The 20,225-nt window shown below is 37.4% G+C and overlaps 1 protein-coding gene across 5 annotated transcripts in view; it reads left to right on the forward strand.

The window, feature by feature from the left end:
- ARID4B (AT-rich interaction domain 4B) overlaps nt 1-20,225 on the forward strand; it is a 166,131-nt gene that overhangs the window by 45,366 nt on the left and 100,540 nt on the right. For all 5 annotated transcript variants that reach the window (XM_075532238.1, XM_075532251.1, XM_075532244.1 and 2 more), the window contains exons 3-4: nt 7,547-7,657; nt 17,291-17,356. In XM_075532238.1, the coding sequence (XP_075388353.1) occupies nt 7,547-7,657; nt 17,291-17,356 (177 nt within the window). The remainder of the gene's footprint in view (nt 1-7,546; nt 7,658-17,290; nt 17,357-20,225) is intronic.

Genomic DNA, 20,225 nt, shown 5'->3' on the forward strand with positions numbered 1-20,225 from the left:
GGAAGTTGTGTTATATGCTTTTCTGTGTTTTGGTATATGAAATCCAGAATTGATGAACCTATAAGGGATAGCAAGTATAATGAGGTGGGTTTTTTTTGAGTGGGGGTTAGGAGTGGTACAGTGGTGGGGAGGGATAGAGGCCTGTGAGGGTAAAAGGAGATGGTGTGAAGGAGTCCAGGAAGAAAAAGGATGTTTGGAAACTGACTGTGGTAGCAATTGCACAATTCTGCATGATGTAATTGAACTATGGGATGATAATGATACATATGTTAAAACAAAAAAGGGATGGTCCTCAAGGAGTTGGATAGACAGTGGCTGCAGCAGCGGGTCTACATATAGTAAAAATTGTGAGGATGGCACTGAACTGGACAGTGTTTTATTCTTCTGTGTATAGTGTTGTTGGAACCGATTTGAAAATGCCTAACAACAGCAATAGCTTTTTGTAACATATCTGAACAGTATCTAGATTAAGGAGTTTGAAAGAGTTCCTATCAAAGCAACATGAATTCTGCCTAATTAAAGTAAGAAAAAACATCAAATTTCTGGTGAAGTTTGGGTGGAAAAATGGTGAAAACTTTCATGCGTTCCCAAAAATTTATAGGGAAAAATGCCCCCACAGAAATTAGTTTACAAATGACTAACTTATTTTAAGAACAGATGAGACAATTTTGATTAAGCATGCAGTAGCAGACCCTGAATTTTCTAGGAAACAATTGAACTTATTTGTGCCTTAATTGAAGAGAACCGAGGGTTAAACAACAGAAAAGCTATCCAATACAATAAGATTCTTACATGATTCAGTTTATACAATTTGTCCTGGAAGATTAAAGTTGATCAAACTCTCCACAGGATGAGTACTAAAACAGTTGTGGCAAGATCAGCTGTAGAAAAGAGCAGTGCTTTCTCTGGAAATTTTAATAAAGTAAGATCAAGATTATGAAGCAATTATTTATTTTTTAAAAGTATTTTATTATATTATTTTATTGAACGCTCATACAATTCTTATGATACATAAATACATACATACATACATTTATTGTCAAACACATTGGTACATTTGTTGTCATCATCATTCTCAAAATATTTGCTTTCTACTGTCATCATCATTCTCAAAATATTTGCTTTCTACTTGAGCCCTTGATGTCAGCTCCTCATTTTCCCCCCTCCATCCCTGCTGCTCCCTCCCTCACGAACACCTGGTAATATATAAATTATTATTTTGCCATGTTTTACACTGTCCAATGTCTCCCCTCACCCACTCCTCCATTGTCCGTCCCTCAGGGAGGAGGTTATATGTAGATCCTTATAATCGGTTCCCCTCTCTACCTCACCCTCCCTCCACCCTCCCTGTATTGCCACTCTCACCACTGGTTCTGAAAGGTGAATCCATCCTGGATTCCCTGTGTTTCCAGTTCCTATCTGCACCAGTATACATCCTCTGGTCTAGCCGGATTTGTAAGGTAGAATTGGGATTATCATGGTGGGAAGGAAATATTTAGGAACTAAAAGAAAGTTGTATGTTTCATCGTTGCTACATCGCACCCTGACCCTTCCGTAAGGGGATGTCCAGTTGCCTATAGATAGGCTTTGGGTCCCCAATCTGTACTCCCCCTCATTACAATGATAAGATTTTTTTGTTCTTTGATGCCTGATACCTGATCCCTTAGACACCTCATGGTCACACAGGCTGGTGTGCTTCTTCCATGTGGGCATTGTTTCTTTTGCGCTAGATGGCTGCTTGTTTACCTTCAAGCCTTTAAGACCCCAGACGCTATATCTTTGGATAGCCGGGTACCATCAATTTTCTTTGCCACATTTCCTTATGTACTCCTTTGTCTTCAGTGATCATATCTGGGAGGTGAGCACACAATGATAATGAGTTTTTCTTCTTTGATCCCTGGTAACTGATCCCTTTGGCGCCTTGTAATCACACAGTCTGGTGTGCTTCTTCCATGTAGGCTTTGTTGCTTCTGAGCTAGATGGCCACTTGTTTACCTTTAAGCCTTTAAGACCCCAGACTATATCTTTTGATAGCCGGGAACCATCAGCTTTCTTCACCACATTTGCTTATGCACCCATTTGTCTTCCGTGATCATAATTGGGGAACGAGTTTATCAGTATAATCTTAAGACAAAGCCCAGAGAAAGCTATGGTTCTCAAAAGGTGCATGTGGTCAATCAGATGCGAAGCAGAGGCTATATACACCTGTAAAAAGAGGCCATGGTAACAGGTTTTCTTTGATGCACATGAAAATTCTTTGTTTACTTTCTGGGAACCAAAGAAAAAAGACATATGTTTCCCTCCTCCTTTTTTTGAGTGTCAGGATCAATAGCAGCGCGCAACCCATTGGAACTATGATTAACGATGAAGTCATATGGAAGCATCTCTTCACTGATGGAGTGGGCACTGGAGCTAATTGAAGAATTAACCTGTTAGTGAAAAGCTTCATGAAATGGTGCAACTCTAGGTCCTAGGAGGAGGGATATAGCCAGTACCAATGTATACTGAACGCATCTTGTAATGAGAATTTTTCAGTTGGTAAAACCTTGCTGGTGTATCAGTAGAAAACTGTTTAACTTCCCTGGAGGTAATCCCGAGTGTGGTTCAGGGTAATGTTAACTGTATATTAAAGTTTATCATATCTGAAATGCTTACTAGAGAGAACAAAGTGAGTAATTTCTTAAGAATTACAGGCATATAATTTAAAATAACAAATTTTATGCAAAACAATGTACTGCTTAGGGTACAAAGTTACTGACATTATTAGAACGCCAAGGAGGTAAAATGTACAAAGGAAATAGAATGTAGCATTGCTGGAGTCCATGAAAAAAGTTGCTGAGTGCCCAAAGCAAATTCTTCAAGTAAAACGAATATGAAAAAACCTTCAAGAGCATGATGCTTTAGGAAAAGTAATCCATTGTCATCCAAATGTACATGAAAAAAATCCTGAGTGCCTAAAGCAAATTCCTCAAGTAAAACGAATATGAACAAATGGTCAGGAGCTTTAGCCCAGGTGGTTCTCAACCTTCCTAAAGCTGGAACTCTTTGATACAGTTCATCATGTCCTGTTGACCCCCCCCAGCCATAAAATTATTTTCGTTACTATTTCATAACTGACTTTTGCTACTGTCATGAATCGGGCGACCCCTGTGAAAGGGTTGTTGGATCCTTAAGGGGGTCACAACCCACTGGTTGAGACCTTCTGCTTGAGGAAAAGTAATCCAATGTCACCCAAATTTTTATTAAACATTAAAAGACCTAGAGGTGCGGAGTAATCTAGAGGTAGACCATCTAGGAAACAGTTTCATGTTTTTCTTAGTACCATCCATGAACTTAAGCAAATACTGGAAAATGGTAAAAAACTCTCAGAAGTAGAAGAATCTCAGTAAACAAAAGTGTGGAAACAGGTCTTTGGCCATAGACAAGTTAATCTCACAATTCCCAAGAATATTTAACTAGTTACATCATCTTAGTGTGTTTAGATACTTAAAATTTCTGTAGTGAAATACTTTAAAAATTGATGCATATTTTATTTGTATTTCTGCCAGAACAGAAAGTAATTAACTCTTTTCCAAATTTATTTTTAGTTAAAATATATTTAATAAAGTGTTTTCAAGGATGGGGGAAAAAAGTATTGGGGAAAAACGTAAAGCTCTTCTTTATCATTAAAATTTTCCTGCTCATCATCCTTATTATCAAACAAGGTTTTGTGTGTTTTTTTGCATATTTCTTTGTGAGAGTTTTAGTGGGTATCATTACCATCCACTTTATAGCCCTGAGTTGAGTCTTGCAGATTTATTTTCGAGCAGTGATAGTGCAGAGGTATTAGCATTGGACTGCTAATTGCATGATCAGTAATTCAGTCCCATCAGTTGTTTTGTGAGAAAGATGATACTGTTTGCCTCTCTGGAAATTCCCATAACAAAAACTCTTGAGGAGAAACTTCATCTGCCCTGTAGGGTAAATATTAGTCAGAATTGACTTGATCACATCATGGCAGTGAAAAGAAATCTTGCTGATATCGAAAGGGCACCTTTCCTTCAATAATGTAAAAAACCTTGATATTTTCAATTATGTAAAAAAATTCATTTTTCTGTGAACTCTTGAAGTTTCCATTTATTTTGAAAGTATACATAAGTGGCTTTCTTTATACTATTAGTCCAAATATTAGTATCCTCTTTTTCTTTGTTTGTTCAAATCTGCCTGATAAATAATTTGAAAGTGTATCACCATCTCATTAAATAATACTTTCTTAGTTGGCACTATGTACCCAGATTGTTTTCTTGTTTCTATTTCATTTCATTGTTTTTGGTTCCTCCTCAACCTTAACTTTATGTTGTTTATTTCTAAAAATGTTTAACAAGCTTGTAAATAAAAAAAAAAAGATTTGTTACTGAGTTGAGAGAGGTTGCAAATTGTGGAGAGAATGGTCATAAATACTACCCCACCACTTGGGGTTTTCCAACAGTAATGCCTATTGCCAGTTAGTTAAATCACAAAATGTATTGCTATCTTTTTGAAATATTAAATGATTATGTATTTAATCCCATTTGCCTGTCAGTTTGTCCTCCTGTGGTGGCTTCCATATTGCTGTGATGCTGGAAGCCATGTCTCCAGTATTTCAAATACCCCCAGGGTCAACCAAAGTGAACAGGTTCCAGCAGAGCTTCCAGCCCAAGCACAACAGACTATGAGGAAGAAATAAGCTGTTCACTTTCAGGGGAATTTGCCACTGGCAACCCTGTAGATATCATTGAGACATCAGTTACTGAATGAACACCTGGTGAATAGAAGCGTAAGATTGTCAGAGATGGTGCCAAAAGAGGAGTCCTTCCAGTCAGAAGGTACTCAAAATATGACTTAAGAAAGTTGCCCTCTCAACATAGAGGCTATCATAAAGACATGGATAAAGTAAAACCTGCTAGAGTAAAGCAGTCAGGACCTTCATTGATTGATGTGGCATGGCTCGAAATAAGACATATAGCTGCAAACATCAACGAGTTTTTAGAACCTTGACTGTGTGAGGGATGAATATCGGAACATTGAAAGTTATAAAAATGAAGTGTTGTTTGGAATAGGATAATCCACATACAAGGAAATCCAGCAAATATAATTATTATTAAAACTTATACACCGTAATGATTTATAATTTATCAGAAACAAAATATTTTGAAAATGATGGCAAGATATGTCCAAATGTACTTGACACAATATATGTATGTATATATTGTGATAAGGACTGTAAGACCCCCGATAAAATGATTTTTTTAAATAACTTTTATACCAAGAACTAAAGCTAGTGATGCAGAAATTAAAGAATTCTTTCTACATCTTCATTTGGAAATTGATCTAGCATAAAGTCAAGATGCATTGATGATAATTGACAGAATGTAAAAGTTGGAAATAAAAATGAAGGAACAGTAGTTGAAAAATATGGTCCTGGTAATAGAAATGAAGCTGATAGAGTTTTATAAGACCAATGAGTTCATCACAGTACCTTTTTCCAACAACAAAAAAGAAACTATGTACATGGACTTCTCTAGTTGGAAGACAGAGAATTCAAATTGACTAAATCTGTGGGAAGAGATCATGAAAAAGCTCAATATCAGCAGCTAAAACCAGGCAATCTGTAGCTAAAACCAGATTGGAATAGACCAATTGTTCACATGTAAGTGTAGGTTGTAGCTGAAGAAAATTAAGCAAGTCATTGAGAGCTAAAATATGACCTTGAGTATATTCCACCCGAATTTCAAGAACTTCTCTGGATTTTGAGAACATCTCAGGAACAGATTTGACTCATTGAACACTAATGACGGAAGACATGATGACCTGTGAGATGACATGAAGAACATCATACAGGAAAAAGCAAAAGGTCGTTAAAACAAGGAAAGAAATAAAAGATTAAAGTGGATATCAGAAGGGACCTTAAACTTGCTCTTGATTGTAGAGTAGCTGAGTCAAATGGAAGTAATAATGTCAAGTAGCTGAACAGAAATTTCAAATGACAGCTTGAGAAGACAAAGTGAAATATTATAATGAAATATGTAAAGAAACTAGTGTTAGGAAACCAAAAAGTAAGAATAAGCTCAGCATACTTTTAACTGAAAACTCAAGAAAAATTCCATGCCACAATTTGCAATATTGGAAGATTCTATGAGCAAAACACTGAGTGAGGCTGGAAGTATCCAACGGAGATGAAAAGAATAGTCACTAAACCAAAAAGAACTAGTTAATATACAATCATTTCAAGAGGTAGCATATGAGGAAGAACCAATGGTACTGAATCAAGAGTCCAAAAACTGAAAACATTAGTGAAAAACAAGGCTCCAGGAATTGGAATATCAATCAGATAAGAGCTGGAAACACAGGGAACACAGGACAGATAAACTCCTTGGAACCAATATTGAGAGTAGCCATACCTGGAGGGTAATGGGAAGGTTGTGGGGGGAGAGGGGAAACCGATCACAATGACCTTAAGCCCCTCCCAGGGGGATGGACAATGGTCAAGGGGGTAAAGGGAGACATCGGACAGTGCAAGACATGAAAATTAATAATTCATAAATTTTGGGGGGATTCATGAGGGACGGAGAGTGGGTGAGGAAGGGGAAAATGAGCTATGCCAAGGTCTCAAGTAGAAAGAAAATGCTTTGAAAACGATGAAGGCAACAAATGTACAAATGTGCTTGACACAATGGATGTATGTATGGATTTTGGTAAGAGTTGTGAGCCCCCAATAAAATGATTCTTAACAAATGTTTCAACAACTGATAAAGCACTGAAAGCACTTTCTCGTCTATGCCAGGAAACTTGGAAGACATTTACTTGGCCAACTGGAAGAGAGATCTATATTTGTACCCATTCCAAAGAAAGGTGATCCAACATGTGCAAATTATAGAACAATATTGATATTCACATGCAAGTAAAATATTGTTTTAGATCATCCAGTTATGGTTGCAGTAGTATAATGATGGAGATGCCAGAAGTTCAAGCCAAATTCAAAATGCTGATGTCAGATGGACCTTTGTTAAAAGCAGAGAATACTAGAAATAAGCAGCTTTCTATACCTGTAAAGAATTAGAGTCTTGGAAATCTTGGGTTCTACTCTGTCCTATAGGCACCACTATGAGTTCAAATGGACTGGATGGCAGTGAGTTTATTTATTTATTTTGGCCTAATGGGTTATTTGTTAGGCTGCTAACCACAAGGTCAGCTGTTAGAAACTGTTAGCTCCTCTGTAAGACATGGATTATGCTTTCTACTTCCATAAAGATTTATATTCTCAGAAACCCACAGAGACAGTGGTTTTCTTTTTCCTTTATGGTTGCTATGAGTTGGAGTGCTGATAGCAGTACGTTTTTCAGGTTTTGGATAGACATTTTAATATTTAACATTTTAATTTTATAGTGTTTTATTGGTTAGTCTTGTTAATATACACCATAATGTTTTCTACTTTATAACTATAAGAAGATTAGGTCTGCTACTTTGAAGTTGGATTATGAGAAGTAATTGAAAAGTTTAAATCTAATTATATTTATTTGCATTTTAGGCCCTTGATGAGCCTCCCTATTTGACAGTGGGAACTGATGTGAGTGCTAAATACAGAGGAGCTTTCTGTGAAGCCAAAATCAAGACAGCAAAAAGACTTGTCAAAGTCAAGGTATAGTATTTATAGATTTTATAAATTATACATACCGTGTTTAAACTTTTCCTTGATGAGCATATCTAAGAATTATTTTTCTGTAAGATGAATTTTGAGGAGTAAGCAAAAGGGAGGAAACCAAGAAACAACATCTCAAAGCATTATTTTTTATTTTAAAATACTCCATTTGGTAAAATAGATGATCACAGTTGGTATTTTACGTCATTTTATTATAGATGAAATTGTTTATAAAATACTTTCATAGGATTAGCACCGGAAAGGACCTTACAAACAATCTAGTTTAATTCTTTAACTTTACTATGACGAAAAGTAGGCTCACAGAGGATTAGTCATTTCTCCAAGTTATTGTAAATGTGGACCCTGGTGTGGGTATAGTGGTTATGCCCTGGCCTGCTAACCACAAGGACAGCAGTTTGAAACCACCAACTAACTGTTCCTTGGGAGAAAGATGGGGCTTCTCCTCTAAAGAGTTACAGTCTTGGAAACTCACAGAGACAGTTCTACCCTGCCCTGTACGGTTATTACGAATTGGAATCCTTGATTGAATGAATGATCGAAGCAAATTGTGGCAGAATTGGAACTACCACAGTTTCTGAATTTTGAGACTCATATTCCCTTACCCCTGAACCATGACTGTGGTAGTCACCTAACTGGTGTCAATTTAAGGATTAAGAGTATATGGGTGGAGTCTAGGCTGCCAATCTGGAGATAGCCAATGAGGCTTTTGTGTTGGTATAGCCTTCTCCTGAGATTTCTGGGACATCTGGCACTTCTTCCTTGGAGACAGAGGACACTTCTCTCTCTCTGTTACTCCTTGGGAGTATTGCAGAAGACAAGCCACATGGACATAGCCAGACCTCCGAAGCCGGAGAAGCCAGAGAGATCTCTGCCAGCGCTGAGATGTTTCTAATGCCACTGGACCCAAAGACTTTCTACCCACAGGCTTGTGATTGTCCCGCATTTGGCTTCATTGTATGTGTTACATGAGTCTGAAGAGGACTTTATAGATTGATAGCGGACATAGGGGCTAATAACGGACATAGCGACTTGATATGGACTGAGCTGGGATGTTCTCTCAGTGTTCAATTCCTCTTGTATGTAAACGTCTCCCTTGTGTACATATGCGTGTTTATGAATTTGTTTCTCTAGTCTACCCAGACTAACACAGTATGGTACCTTGGGTGTGGGTTACTGGAGAAATAAATCATTGAGTTAGTTTATTGTGCCAACCTGGCCGATAAACACATGTGGGGTTAATTGAAGGGCAGAGGGATAAATGGCTCAGTGAGCCTCTTGGGTTTCTTGCTTTCTGATGGTCAGACCATGGTGCAGCTGCTGTAGCCATTTTCCTGCTTTAGCTGGCAAAGCTCACTTTCTGCTAGATATCCTTGAGGAGAAGCCACATGGACTTACCCCGAATCAGCCCTGGGTGCTAGAGCAGCCGTGTGGAGACCCCTGCCAGCGCTGAGATACTTACATGTTCACTGACTTGACTTTCCTCCTGCAGTTGTCATCATTGCATGTGTTTTGTGAGATGGAGGAGGACTTTGTTGATTGGTGTCGGACATATGGATTAATGTTGGACTTGTGGGTTTGGGCAGGACTGGGTTGGAATGTTTTCTTGATGTGCACTTACCCTTTACATAAAACTCTGTATTATACATGAGTTTCTGTGGGTTTGTTTCTCTAAAGTACCCAGACTAATAGAATCATAAAGATCAAAAGTAGATGTTTGTTTGATTTCTGCCTCATTGTAGTGTTTCACTGAGCTGTTGTCTAGAAAGAATATGGGAAGTTAAAGCTTTGATTATTTTGTTTGGTTGTAGTCTTTGGTTATTCCTTTGTGAAATAGTAAAAATGAATGTTGTTCATGTATATTTTGAGCTGAGGGGTAGAAATTACCATTTGAATTTATCAGAAACTGTGCTGCTTAAGGAAAATGGCTGGCAGAAGCTCAAAATGGCTGACAGAAAGCCTGGCGCTGTTTTGATGTCTTCAAAGACCTAGTCCCATATTGTTGTGTAAATAGAATATATAAGGATTTAGATATGCTAAATAAGGATTGAACTTGACAGTTTTAAGAATTGAGTTTAGTATCTGATTCTATGTTGTTTATACGCATTTGCATTTGTTTTGCTTATGGTAGATATAAGGATGTATAGTAATGATTTTGAGAGCTTGTAAACCCACTTGCCTCAAGCCATTTGGTTTAGGCCATGCCTGGAAAGAAGTTTCTGAGAAGTTGAGTCCCACCCAGTACTTTGGAGTAATCAGGACATTTCCATTCCAAGAGACTTTCCTGGGGCTAGCTTGACAGAGTGAAGATTTTTAAAAAAGGAACCTTTTAGATTTGCAGTTTGAAATCTGGTGGTCTTTGTCAGAAGCTGAAAAAAATGGGGAACTATGAAAACTCCTCTCTGGGACTAAACCTTAAAGGGAGCTGTTGGGCAGGCTGAGATGCTTGCTAGGTGACCACTTGGATCTGCTTGTTGAGTGGAAGTGGGAGAAGTGCAACAATAAAGATGTTGAGTCTGGCCACTGACACCAATGGTCTTGGTTCACAGGAACTGGAGAAGATGAGAGCGGTTGACTGATCTGAATTTCTTGACCTAGCACAAGGGGGTTAGGGTTGTTGAGAATTTGTGATGGGGCCATAGTCTAAAGGAAAGGTGACCAGTGGACACCCTGGTGAGGCTATGAGAGCCAGCCCACTTTGAGTTGACCAGAACCCGACCAGATGAAGGGATTTTTGAGCCTGTGAATGGGTGCATATTGCTGTTGACTTTATGGACAGCCTCTCCTGATTTGACTTTGCTTATGGATGCAGATTTTACAAGGTTCCAACTGGAATGAAGATTCTTCACGTCAAAGAATGTGATTGTTTCCTCAGAGTACTGGGTTGGTGTAAGTGGGAAATATAGAAATTGGATACCCAAAATGGGAGAAGAAAGGCATGAAGTGGTTGGCTTACAAACGTTCATAGGTGGGGGAAGATATATTTATAGGATTATAGAGTTAAGGTGTAGGTGTTACTTAACTGCAATTGTTAGGCATAGGTGATTTTTTGTTTTGTTCACTTACAGAATGAGTGTGGCACATACTGAATTGTATGCTTTTTAGTTTTATCCTATTAAGTACAGGTGTTATTTTATTATTTGAAAATTATGTATGGCTAAAGAGTTATGTGAAGGTGTTAAATTGACAAGGGTGGTCTGTGATAGTCACCTAATGTGGTGTCAATTTAAGGATTAAGATTGTAGGAGTGGAGTCTAGGCTTTTAATTTGGAAATAGCCAATGAGACTTCTGTGTGGGCATGGCCTTCTGAGAATTCTAGGATATCCTGGACTTCCTTCTTGGAAGTGGAAGACACTTCTCTCTGCCACACCCTCGGAGACATTGCAAAAGACAAGCCACATGGATTCAACCAGACCTCTGAAGCCGGAGAAGCCAGAGAGAGACCCCTGCCAGCCCTGAGATGCTCATAACGCCATTGAACCCAAAGACTTTCTACCTGCTGGCTTGTGATTGTCCTGTATTTAGCTTCATTCCATGTGTTTCATGAGTCTGAAGAGGACTTTATAGATTGTTATTGAACATATGGGCTAATGTCAGACTTATGGCCTTGGATTGGACTGGGTTGGGATATTTTCTGAATGTTCGATTCCTCTTGTATATAAATCTCTTTCTTACACACATATGCGTGTTTATTGAATTTGTTTCTCTAGCAACTCACAGTGACAGTTCTACCCTGCCCTGTAGGGTTATTACAAGTTGGAATCCTTGATGACAGGGAGAGTGAATGAATGATCATAGCAAATTATGGCAGAATTGGAACTACCATAGTTTCTGAATTTTGAGACTCATCTTCCCATACCCCTGAACCATGACTAATTGATAACAATTTAGACACAATGAAATATGGTAAAGCTAATGGTTGATTTCTCTGCCTATCTTTAAAAAAATTTTTTTACAATATTTTTTGGTCTCATATAATTCAGAGAAAGAGGTTTATAGTTTATAAGTTTCCATTGATGACAAAGATGGGCTAAATGAAATATTTGAAGTCAGTTACTTAATCATTTTTCAGTAATTTATTGTGTAACAAACCCTGAACAGGATACCATTATTTCCGAAGGAAGGGATGGGGCTATGATTTCTGTCCTCAGTGGGTTTATAATCTGGATTAGACAATACCCTATAAAACATAGATTTGAATATTACCACTTAAAAACCACCTGCCACCAAGTGAATTCTGACTTGCAATCTCATAGGACAGAGTAGAACTGCTCCCTAGGGTTTCTAAGGCTGTAAATTTTTATAGGCACAGGAAGCTTCATCTCTCTCCTGTGCAGACTGGCGGGGTCAAACTGCTGACATTGCACTTAGCAGCCCAACTCCAACTCCAATATATCAAGCTACCAGGGCTCCTTAAAGCTATTTGTTGTTCGATTGTTGGAAAATATCATAGTCTCTCTCCTGACTATTTTCATTCCATTATGCCTGGGTGATTCTCTTTTGCACTCTTGGGTTATAAGCATTGTAAAAAGACCTGTAAATTAAGTCGGGAGTCCATAAAATGTTTGCTTGGCCCTGCTACACACCCTTTAGTTTCTTTGTAATTTGATAATACATGCACTCTTACAATTCTATTATTGTAAAATTTTTTTTTCTGGTTTTACATACTCTTGTTCCGTGTGTGTGTGTGTGTGTGTGTGTGTGTGTGAGAGAGAGAGAGAGAGAGAGAGAAATCCTAGCAAAGAAAAGAAGGCTTTTTATATGTTTTCTCACTTCTGGCAAGCTAATTTTAGCATTTGTAACACATTTGTGTAAATGAGATAGATATCTTCTCTTATGATGTAGAACATCATTGACTGAACTTGACATGCAGTTAGCACTTTGGTGCCAGTTATAAAAAGTTACTCTCTTGTCAGGAACAGCATCTTTGTGGGTCCTATGTTTTTTGTTTGTTTTGTTTTTTTTGTGATCCAAGTGAGTTTTATGAGAGTTAGAAGTTTAAGGGTTACACAGGGCTCTTCACCCCATGCAGCCTCTCTAGAAGCTGCTCAGAAAGTCACTGGGTTCTATGTTTTTACCCATAAACCACAGACTGGTTTTAGCCCCCCTTAGCTGAGTGTTTCTATGTAATGAACTACTAGAAATTTACATGTAGTTAGTTGTCTTGCTATTTATTGCCATTAATGAAAGAAACCAACTCTTAGTGCCTGTGTCCTAGGCTAGGTTCTCTATAGAGAAGCAAAGCCAATGAAGCTTATATACAAAAAGATTTATCTGAAGGAAATGACTGATTATGGAGGCTGGCCAGTCCCAAGTCTGTGGGTCTGAAATCAGATTGGAGGTAGCTGCAGGAGCTGATGTTGAGCCCAAGATTAGCAGGTCAGCTGGCTATGAAGACTGAGAAATTCAAGATCAGCAAGAAGATATGACAGTCTATTGACCCAGGTCCCAAAAAGCTAGAAAATTTTGCCCAAATGGCCATATTCAAGGGGACTTCAAAAAGTTCATGGAACAATTCCATTCTCTTTTAATGACATTATTTGAGATTTAATCATGGGATAATCACTCAATTATTACATAATTTTTAATAAACCTTTAAGAATTGTGTTCCAGCTAAATGACATATAACCATAACCATCACCTCTAATGACAGTACTTAGTGCCTTGTCTCTTAAATAATGACTTTTTACAAGTTAACCTTAAAATCTTTTGACAGCTGTAAAAATCTGTTTATAATTCAAAGTAACTGAATTTCTTGACAGATTAGGTGGTATATGTTTTACAACTTTAATTTGTTCATGATTTAGAGTTACTATTTTAAAAAAACAAATTTATTGATAAAACCTGTGAAAATTCGAATCTGTGTAAGGTGGAAACTAAAGAGAAGGAAATAAATGTTTTCCATTAGTACAGTTTGAAAGAAAAATAGAATGGTTTACTCATTGAAAACATTGTTTGACAAAGCAGAACAAAACAGTTCACAAGAGAAAATCTTGTAGTTAGTTCAGGAATTGTTTGCTGGCCCTTGTCAGTGGTTTGTTTTTGTTGTTTTGTTGTCTGGTTGTATACTGTTGCTTTGTTTTCCTCTGTCTTATTTTCGTGCATGTTAGTGACTCCACAGGTTTGTCTGAATAGGACAGGCTGGATGAACTATCTGGAGGAAAAACAACGGACAGATAGTTCCGGGGGGACTTGGGGTGGGGGGGTAGGGGAGGTAAGGAAGTGGTGTTAACAAACCCAGGGACAAGGGAAAAACATGGGACCCCAAATGGTAGAGAAGGGGGAGTGGCAGGCCTGGTGGGAAATGATCAAGGGTAAGGTTGCTTAGAGAAGAGGTATACTCTAGCCCAGGTGGCGATGAAGCATGGTAGTAGGGCAGGAGGAAAGTCAAGGGAGATGGAGGAAGGAGCTGGGAGTCAAAGGGCATTCATGGAGGTCTAGACAAAGACATGTACATGCAAATATATATATGAGGATGGGGAAATAGATATATGTGTCTATATTTATAGGTTTAATATTAAGGTGGCGGAAGGACCTTGGGCCTCTACTCAAACACTCCTTCAATGCATGAATACCTTCTTTTATTAAATTGGAACTCTATGATGCTCACTCTCCTGACACAACGGCTGGAGCCAAAGTGGGTGAACAAGTAAATGTGGTGAAGAAAGCTGATGGTGCCCGGCTATCAAAAGAGATAGTGACTGGGGTCTTAAAGGCTTGAAGATAAACAAGCGGCCATCTAGCTCAGAAGCAACAAAGTCCACATGGAAGAACACACCAGCCTGTGTGATCGAGTGGTCCCAAAGGGATCAGTTACCAGGCATCAAAGAACAAAAAATCATATCATTGACTGCACACCTCCATGATAGGATCGCTGAAGACAAATGGGTGCATAAGCAAATGTGGTGAAGAAAGCTGATGGTGCCCGGCTATCAAAAGAGGTAGTGTCTGGGGTCTTAAAGGCTTGAAGCTGAACAAGCGGCCATCTAGCTCAGAAGCAAATAAGCCCACATGGAAGAAGCACACCGGCCAGTGCGATCACGAGGTGCCCAAGGGACCAGGTATAAGGCATCATGCAAAAAAAAAAAAAAAGATATGTGTGTGTATGTATGTGAATATATGTGTATATGTATATGTATATATATACCATATTAAATGAAGGGGGAAGTGCTGAGTGGAGACCCAAGGCCCAAGTGTCGGCCAATGGAGATCCCCTCATAGAGGGGCTTAGGAGAGGAGATGGGTTAATTAGGGTGTGAGGTAGTATCGATGAAGAACACAGCTTTCCCCCAGATCCTGGATGCTTCCTCCCCCCAATTACCATGATCCGAATTCTACCTTGCAGGGCTGGATAGGACAGAGGCTGTACACTGGTACATATGAGGGCTGGAGGGACAGGGAATCCAGGGTGGATGATACCTTCAGGACCAAGGGTGTGAGAGACGATGCTGGGAGAGTGGAGGGTGAGTGGGTTGGAAAGGGGGAACTGATTACAAGGATCCACATGTGACCTCTTCCCTGGGAGAGGGACAGCAGAGAAGGGGGGAAGGGAGACTCCGGATAGGGCAAGATATGACAAAATAACGATGTATAAATTACCAAGGGCACATGAGGGAGGGGGGAGTGGGGAGGGAGGGGGAAAAAAAGAGGACCTGATGCAAGGGGCTTAAGTGGAGAGCAAATGCCTTGAGAATGATTGGGGCAGGGAATGTATGGATGTGCTTTATACAATTGATGTATGTATATGTATGGATTGTGGTAAGAGTTGTATGAGTCCCTAATAAAATGTAAAAGAAGAAACGAGAAAAAAATGATTAGGGCAAAGACTGTACAGATGTTCTTTATACAATTGATGTATGTATATGTATGAACTGTGAAAAGAATTATATGAGCCCCAATAAATTGTTAAAAAAAAAAGAAAACATTGTTTGATCTCTTGGTTGCTGCTTCTATGAGCATTGATTGTGGATCCAAATAAAGTGAAATCTTTGACAACTGCATCTTTATTCATTTATCATGGTGTTACCTAATTTTCTCAAATATGAGAATTTTGGTTTTCTTACATTGAGTTGTAATCCATATTGGAGGCTGCAATCCTTAATCTTCATCAGCAAGTGCTTCAAGTTGTCCTCAGTTTTAGCAAGCAATATTGTGTCATCTGCATACTGCAGCTTGTAAATAAATGTCTTCTTCCAAAGTTGAAAGCCATGTTCTTCCTCATATTATCAATGACAGCATTCCTGCTTATTTGTTCAGCATTACAGATTGAATACGTATGGTGAGAAGATAAATCCCTGATGCACACCTTTCTTGATTTTGAACCATATACCATACCCTTGTTATGTTCCCCTAGCTGCCTCTTGATCCATGTACAGGTTTGACATGTAGTGTTTTAGAATCTCCATTCTTCTCAAAGCTATCCATAGTTTGTTATTGTCCACACAGTGTACTGTTTTAGCATAGTAATTAAAACACAAGTCAAGTCATTCTGGTATTCTTGGTTTTGAGCCATGATCCACCAGACATTAAAAATGGTGCCTCTTTTTCCATGTCCTCTTCTGAATCTGGTCTACACACCTGTCAGTGTACTGCTAAAACTGTTGCTGGAAGAGTTTCAGCAAAATTTTACTTGCAGGTGATATTAATGACATTGTCCTATAATTTGAGTATTCTGTTAGGTCACCTTTGGAACGTATAAAAATAATCCATCTGTTCCAGTCATTTGGGCAAGTAGCTGTCTTGTAGATATCCTCGCATAGATGAGTAAGTGCTTCCAGTGCTTCATCAGTTGTTGAAACATTTCCATTGATATTCCTTCCTGGAACCTCTTATGTAGAGAGTAGAACTGTTTCATAGGGTTTTGATGGCTGTAACTTTTCAGAAGCTGGACTGTCTTCTGAGGCAAGTCTGTACATTTTAAACCACCAAACTGACTGTTAATTATGAGGACCTTAGTGTTCGCTATGCCTATGTCTTTGGGACCCCCAAGCATATTGATTACTGGCAAATTCTAACAATTATTTTCAGGAAGCTAGACATAAAAGGCCAGATCAAGGTCTCTGTCCCACATCATGTCTATCAGAATATGTAGAACTGTGATTCTGATATGGTTTCCAGTGATTATGACCATTCTGAAGTGGACTGTCAGCCCTTAGTATTACAGGGCCTCTAGGTAGATTCGAATCACCATTAAATTAGTAGCCATTAAATTACTTTGCTTTGTGCACTCTCATGGTTAGTAAATGTTTGCTGCTGCTACTTTTTAATAAAATAGACATTGACAACAAACAATATAGTACCTAACAGTCTAATAAGCCTACCTTTTCTCACTGTTTCTTTAAGAAATTTTTTTACAAGCAATCATATGACTCATAATATACTGAATAATATATGCTAGTGTGAAACTTGGAATAATTTAGGTATAATGACATTAGTTATTTGTATTTTTGAAAACATAATTTGAGTAGCAATTTAAATATTTTTTATTTATTTAGAGATTAAAATCTTTGTAAACTAAGCAATTGTTAGTTTCAGTTATTTGTATTAAAATGTATAATATAGCATATTAATTATTGCTTGCTTTTGCAATGGCTAATTTAATTTATAATCTCTAGGTAACATTCAGGCATGATTCTTCAACAGTAGAAGTTCAGGATGACCACATAAAGGGTCCACTAAAGGTAATCCATTTATTCATATATTTTGTATACTAATAAGCAGCTAGGAAGCATACAACATACAGTCACTTATGAAGCATTCATTTATAAATTACATTCTCACTGAGTAATTTCCTCAGAAGACTAATAGGAAAAATTGGTGTTTTTTATATTTGATTTTATATTAAATTGATGTCATATTAAAATAAATAAAAGTTGATGTGATAATGAAGCTTAACAATGTATTTGAGAATGAAATGACTATCAAGTCAGTATTGACTATTTTTTACATATCTGCTTTAGCCTGACTATATTTCCAAAACTAAAATGAGTTTGTTGTTAGCTGCCATCCGGTCAGTTCTGACTCATAAGGACTCCGAACAACAGAATGAAACACTATCTGATTTTGTGCTTTTCTCAAATTGTTCTTCTATTTGAGCTCATTGTTAGTGCCACTATTTCAAATTTCATATGTGATTATTAAATGACCTAATTTTTATAATGATCTAAAACATTTGAACAATAAAAATTGAACAATAAACTCAGAACTCTAGATTGATGTTGTTAATGGGAAATAAAATATTTTCAGTGGAGTCAAGCAGTTTTATAGTGAACATATTTGTATGATGTTCCTTTTTCTTGATTGGCCAATGAAATAAATACTACTTAATGAGTATGTGGGTGTAAATGCTTAGGTACACTTTGCCCACCCAGTAAGTCAACAGCCTTGATGGTACCAGCTGATCCAGAAAGATGAGGAGGCTATATCTGCTCTTGTAAAGATTTCAGCCCCAGAAACCCTATATATGATTTGGAATTGATTTTATGCCAGAGGGGTTTTGGGTTGGCTATTGAGTGGATTCTGATTCGTAGTGACTCTATTTAGGGTTTCCAATATTGTCTATCTTATCTTGAGCAGACAACTTCATCTTAATCCTGGGAGTGGACTTTAGCTTGCCTAGGAGAATTAAATTAAGAGACACTTTAATAGTGCCTATTATGTACTAGCATTGTGCTAAATGGTTTGCACTTGTCGTTTAATCCTCAAAACAACCCTACAGAAGAAATTGAAAATGACATAATTTGACCAAGGTAATGACAGAATTTTTGACAGGCTTTTCACCTAAATGAAAGCATTTTGTCATGTTCTACAGAATATTCATATACTTTCCAAGCTTTAATTTTGGTTTGCTTCATAAGCCTATGAGTATATCTCTCCACTGCTTGACTGCCTTTTTAAACTAGCACAGCCCCTCCTGGCATCAAAAAATGATCAATGTTAAAAAAATAAAAGTAAAGGCTTTGTAGCTTTAAGCCATCTTCTACCCTTGTATCATCACAATCCAGGCGTTCTGATAGTGGCAAAGATGGTTTATTTTGTTTGTTTGGACTTCCTTACTTTATGAAAAAAAATTGTATTCGATTTGAACTTAGTTTTTTGTTTTGACATGGGCAAGTATATTAAGTTTTGTTTCAAGATTACTAAAATATCTCTTTTGTGCTTGGGAATGGATCCTTAGTGGTTGGGGAGGTGAAGGTCTGTAGATTTTTAATTGCTTCCTAACATCTCTGTAATTTTCTATGAACTGATAGAAAAGTGTCCAGATTTGGATTAAATGGTTTTTTAGAAGAAATACGTGTCCTAAAATTGATGACTGTTTTATATCAACTAACTTTCAATAATAAAATTTTAGTTGAAAATAATATCTAGACTACTTAATTATTAAGTAAAAAAGTCATTTAACAGAAGTTTTGTTAAATTGGGGTTATGCTCCACCCATTTGGGGATTATGTCGGCTTAATAGTCTGTTAATGAATAAATTTAGTTGTGTTATTCCTATAAAAGTCATGGGAGTACCTGAATGTTGTAATCAGTTAAGTAATATTACAAGTTGAATTCCATCCAGAGGCATATTAGAAGAATAGGCTTGGCAATTTAATTCTACAAAATTAACATAGAAACTCCTGTGGAGTACACTTCTACGCTGATGCACAAAGGATCACCATGAATTGCTATTGACTTGCTGGCATCTATGGTTTTGTAGGGTCTCATTGGGTTGATTATAAAGTTTATATAAATGTAAGTATTGATATTTTCTTGATCATATGGAAATATTTAAAATAATTATCTTATATATTCTAACTTTTAAAGAGACTTAAAAGTTTCTTAGCTCATTCTATAACCTTTCAAGGAGCGTGAGAATATGGGTTAAGGGTAGTCATTTCTTATAGACATCTGTTATCAAAGTGAGATCTGAGGGCTCCTAGGGGTTCTTTTAAGGGAGTTCATAAGGTCAAATCTATTCTTAAAATTGGGGTAATATTAAGATTTGTCATTTTCACTGATGGTGCAAAATCAGCAATGGGTAAAAAACTCTTGCCCCTTTAATATAAATCAAGTGAGTAATAATTTTCCTTCACTATGATTTCTCCATTTAAACTGAGTAATAATTTTCCTTCACTATGATTTCTCCATTTAAACTCTACTCCCATCCCCCAAATTATTTTTACTTACTTAATATCATTGATGAAACAATAAAGATTATTAATTTTACTGAGTTTACCAAAACCAGACCCATTACTATGGAGTCAGTTTTAACTCACAGTGACCTTACTAGTATTTCTTACCTTGGAAATCTTTACAGGATCAGAGAGCCTCATTGTTCTCTCATGGAGTAGCTAGCTGTTGAGATTGAGACATTGACCTTGTGGTTAGCAACCCAGTGTTTCTCAACAGTGCTATTTTTAATATTTTATTTGATTGAATGATACCTATAAAGCACTCCTGTGTTTGACCTGTAAGGCAAAATAGCTGCTTTTCTAATGGAACATCATTTTACTTAATTGAGATACTAGTCATTCAGAATGTTTTTTTTTTGGGCAGATACATTCT

Source organism: Tenrec ecaudatus, chromosome 1, assembly GCF_050624435.1.
Source record: "Tenrec ecaudatus isolate mTenEca1 chromosome 1, mTenEca1.hap1, whole genome shotgun sequence".
NCBI classification, from domain to species: domain Eukaryota; kingdom Metazoa; phylum Chordata; class Mammalia; order Afrosoricida; family Tenrecidae; genus Tenrec; species Tenrec ecaudatus.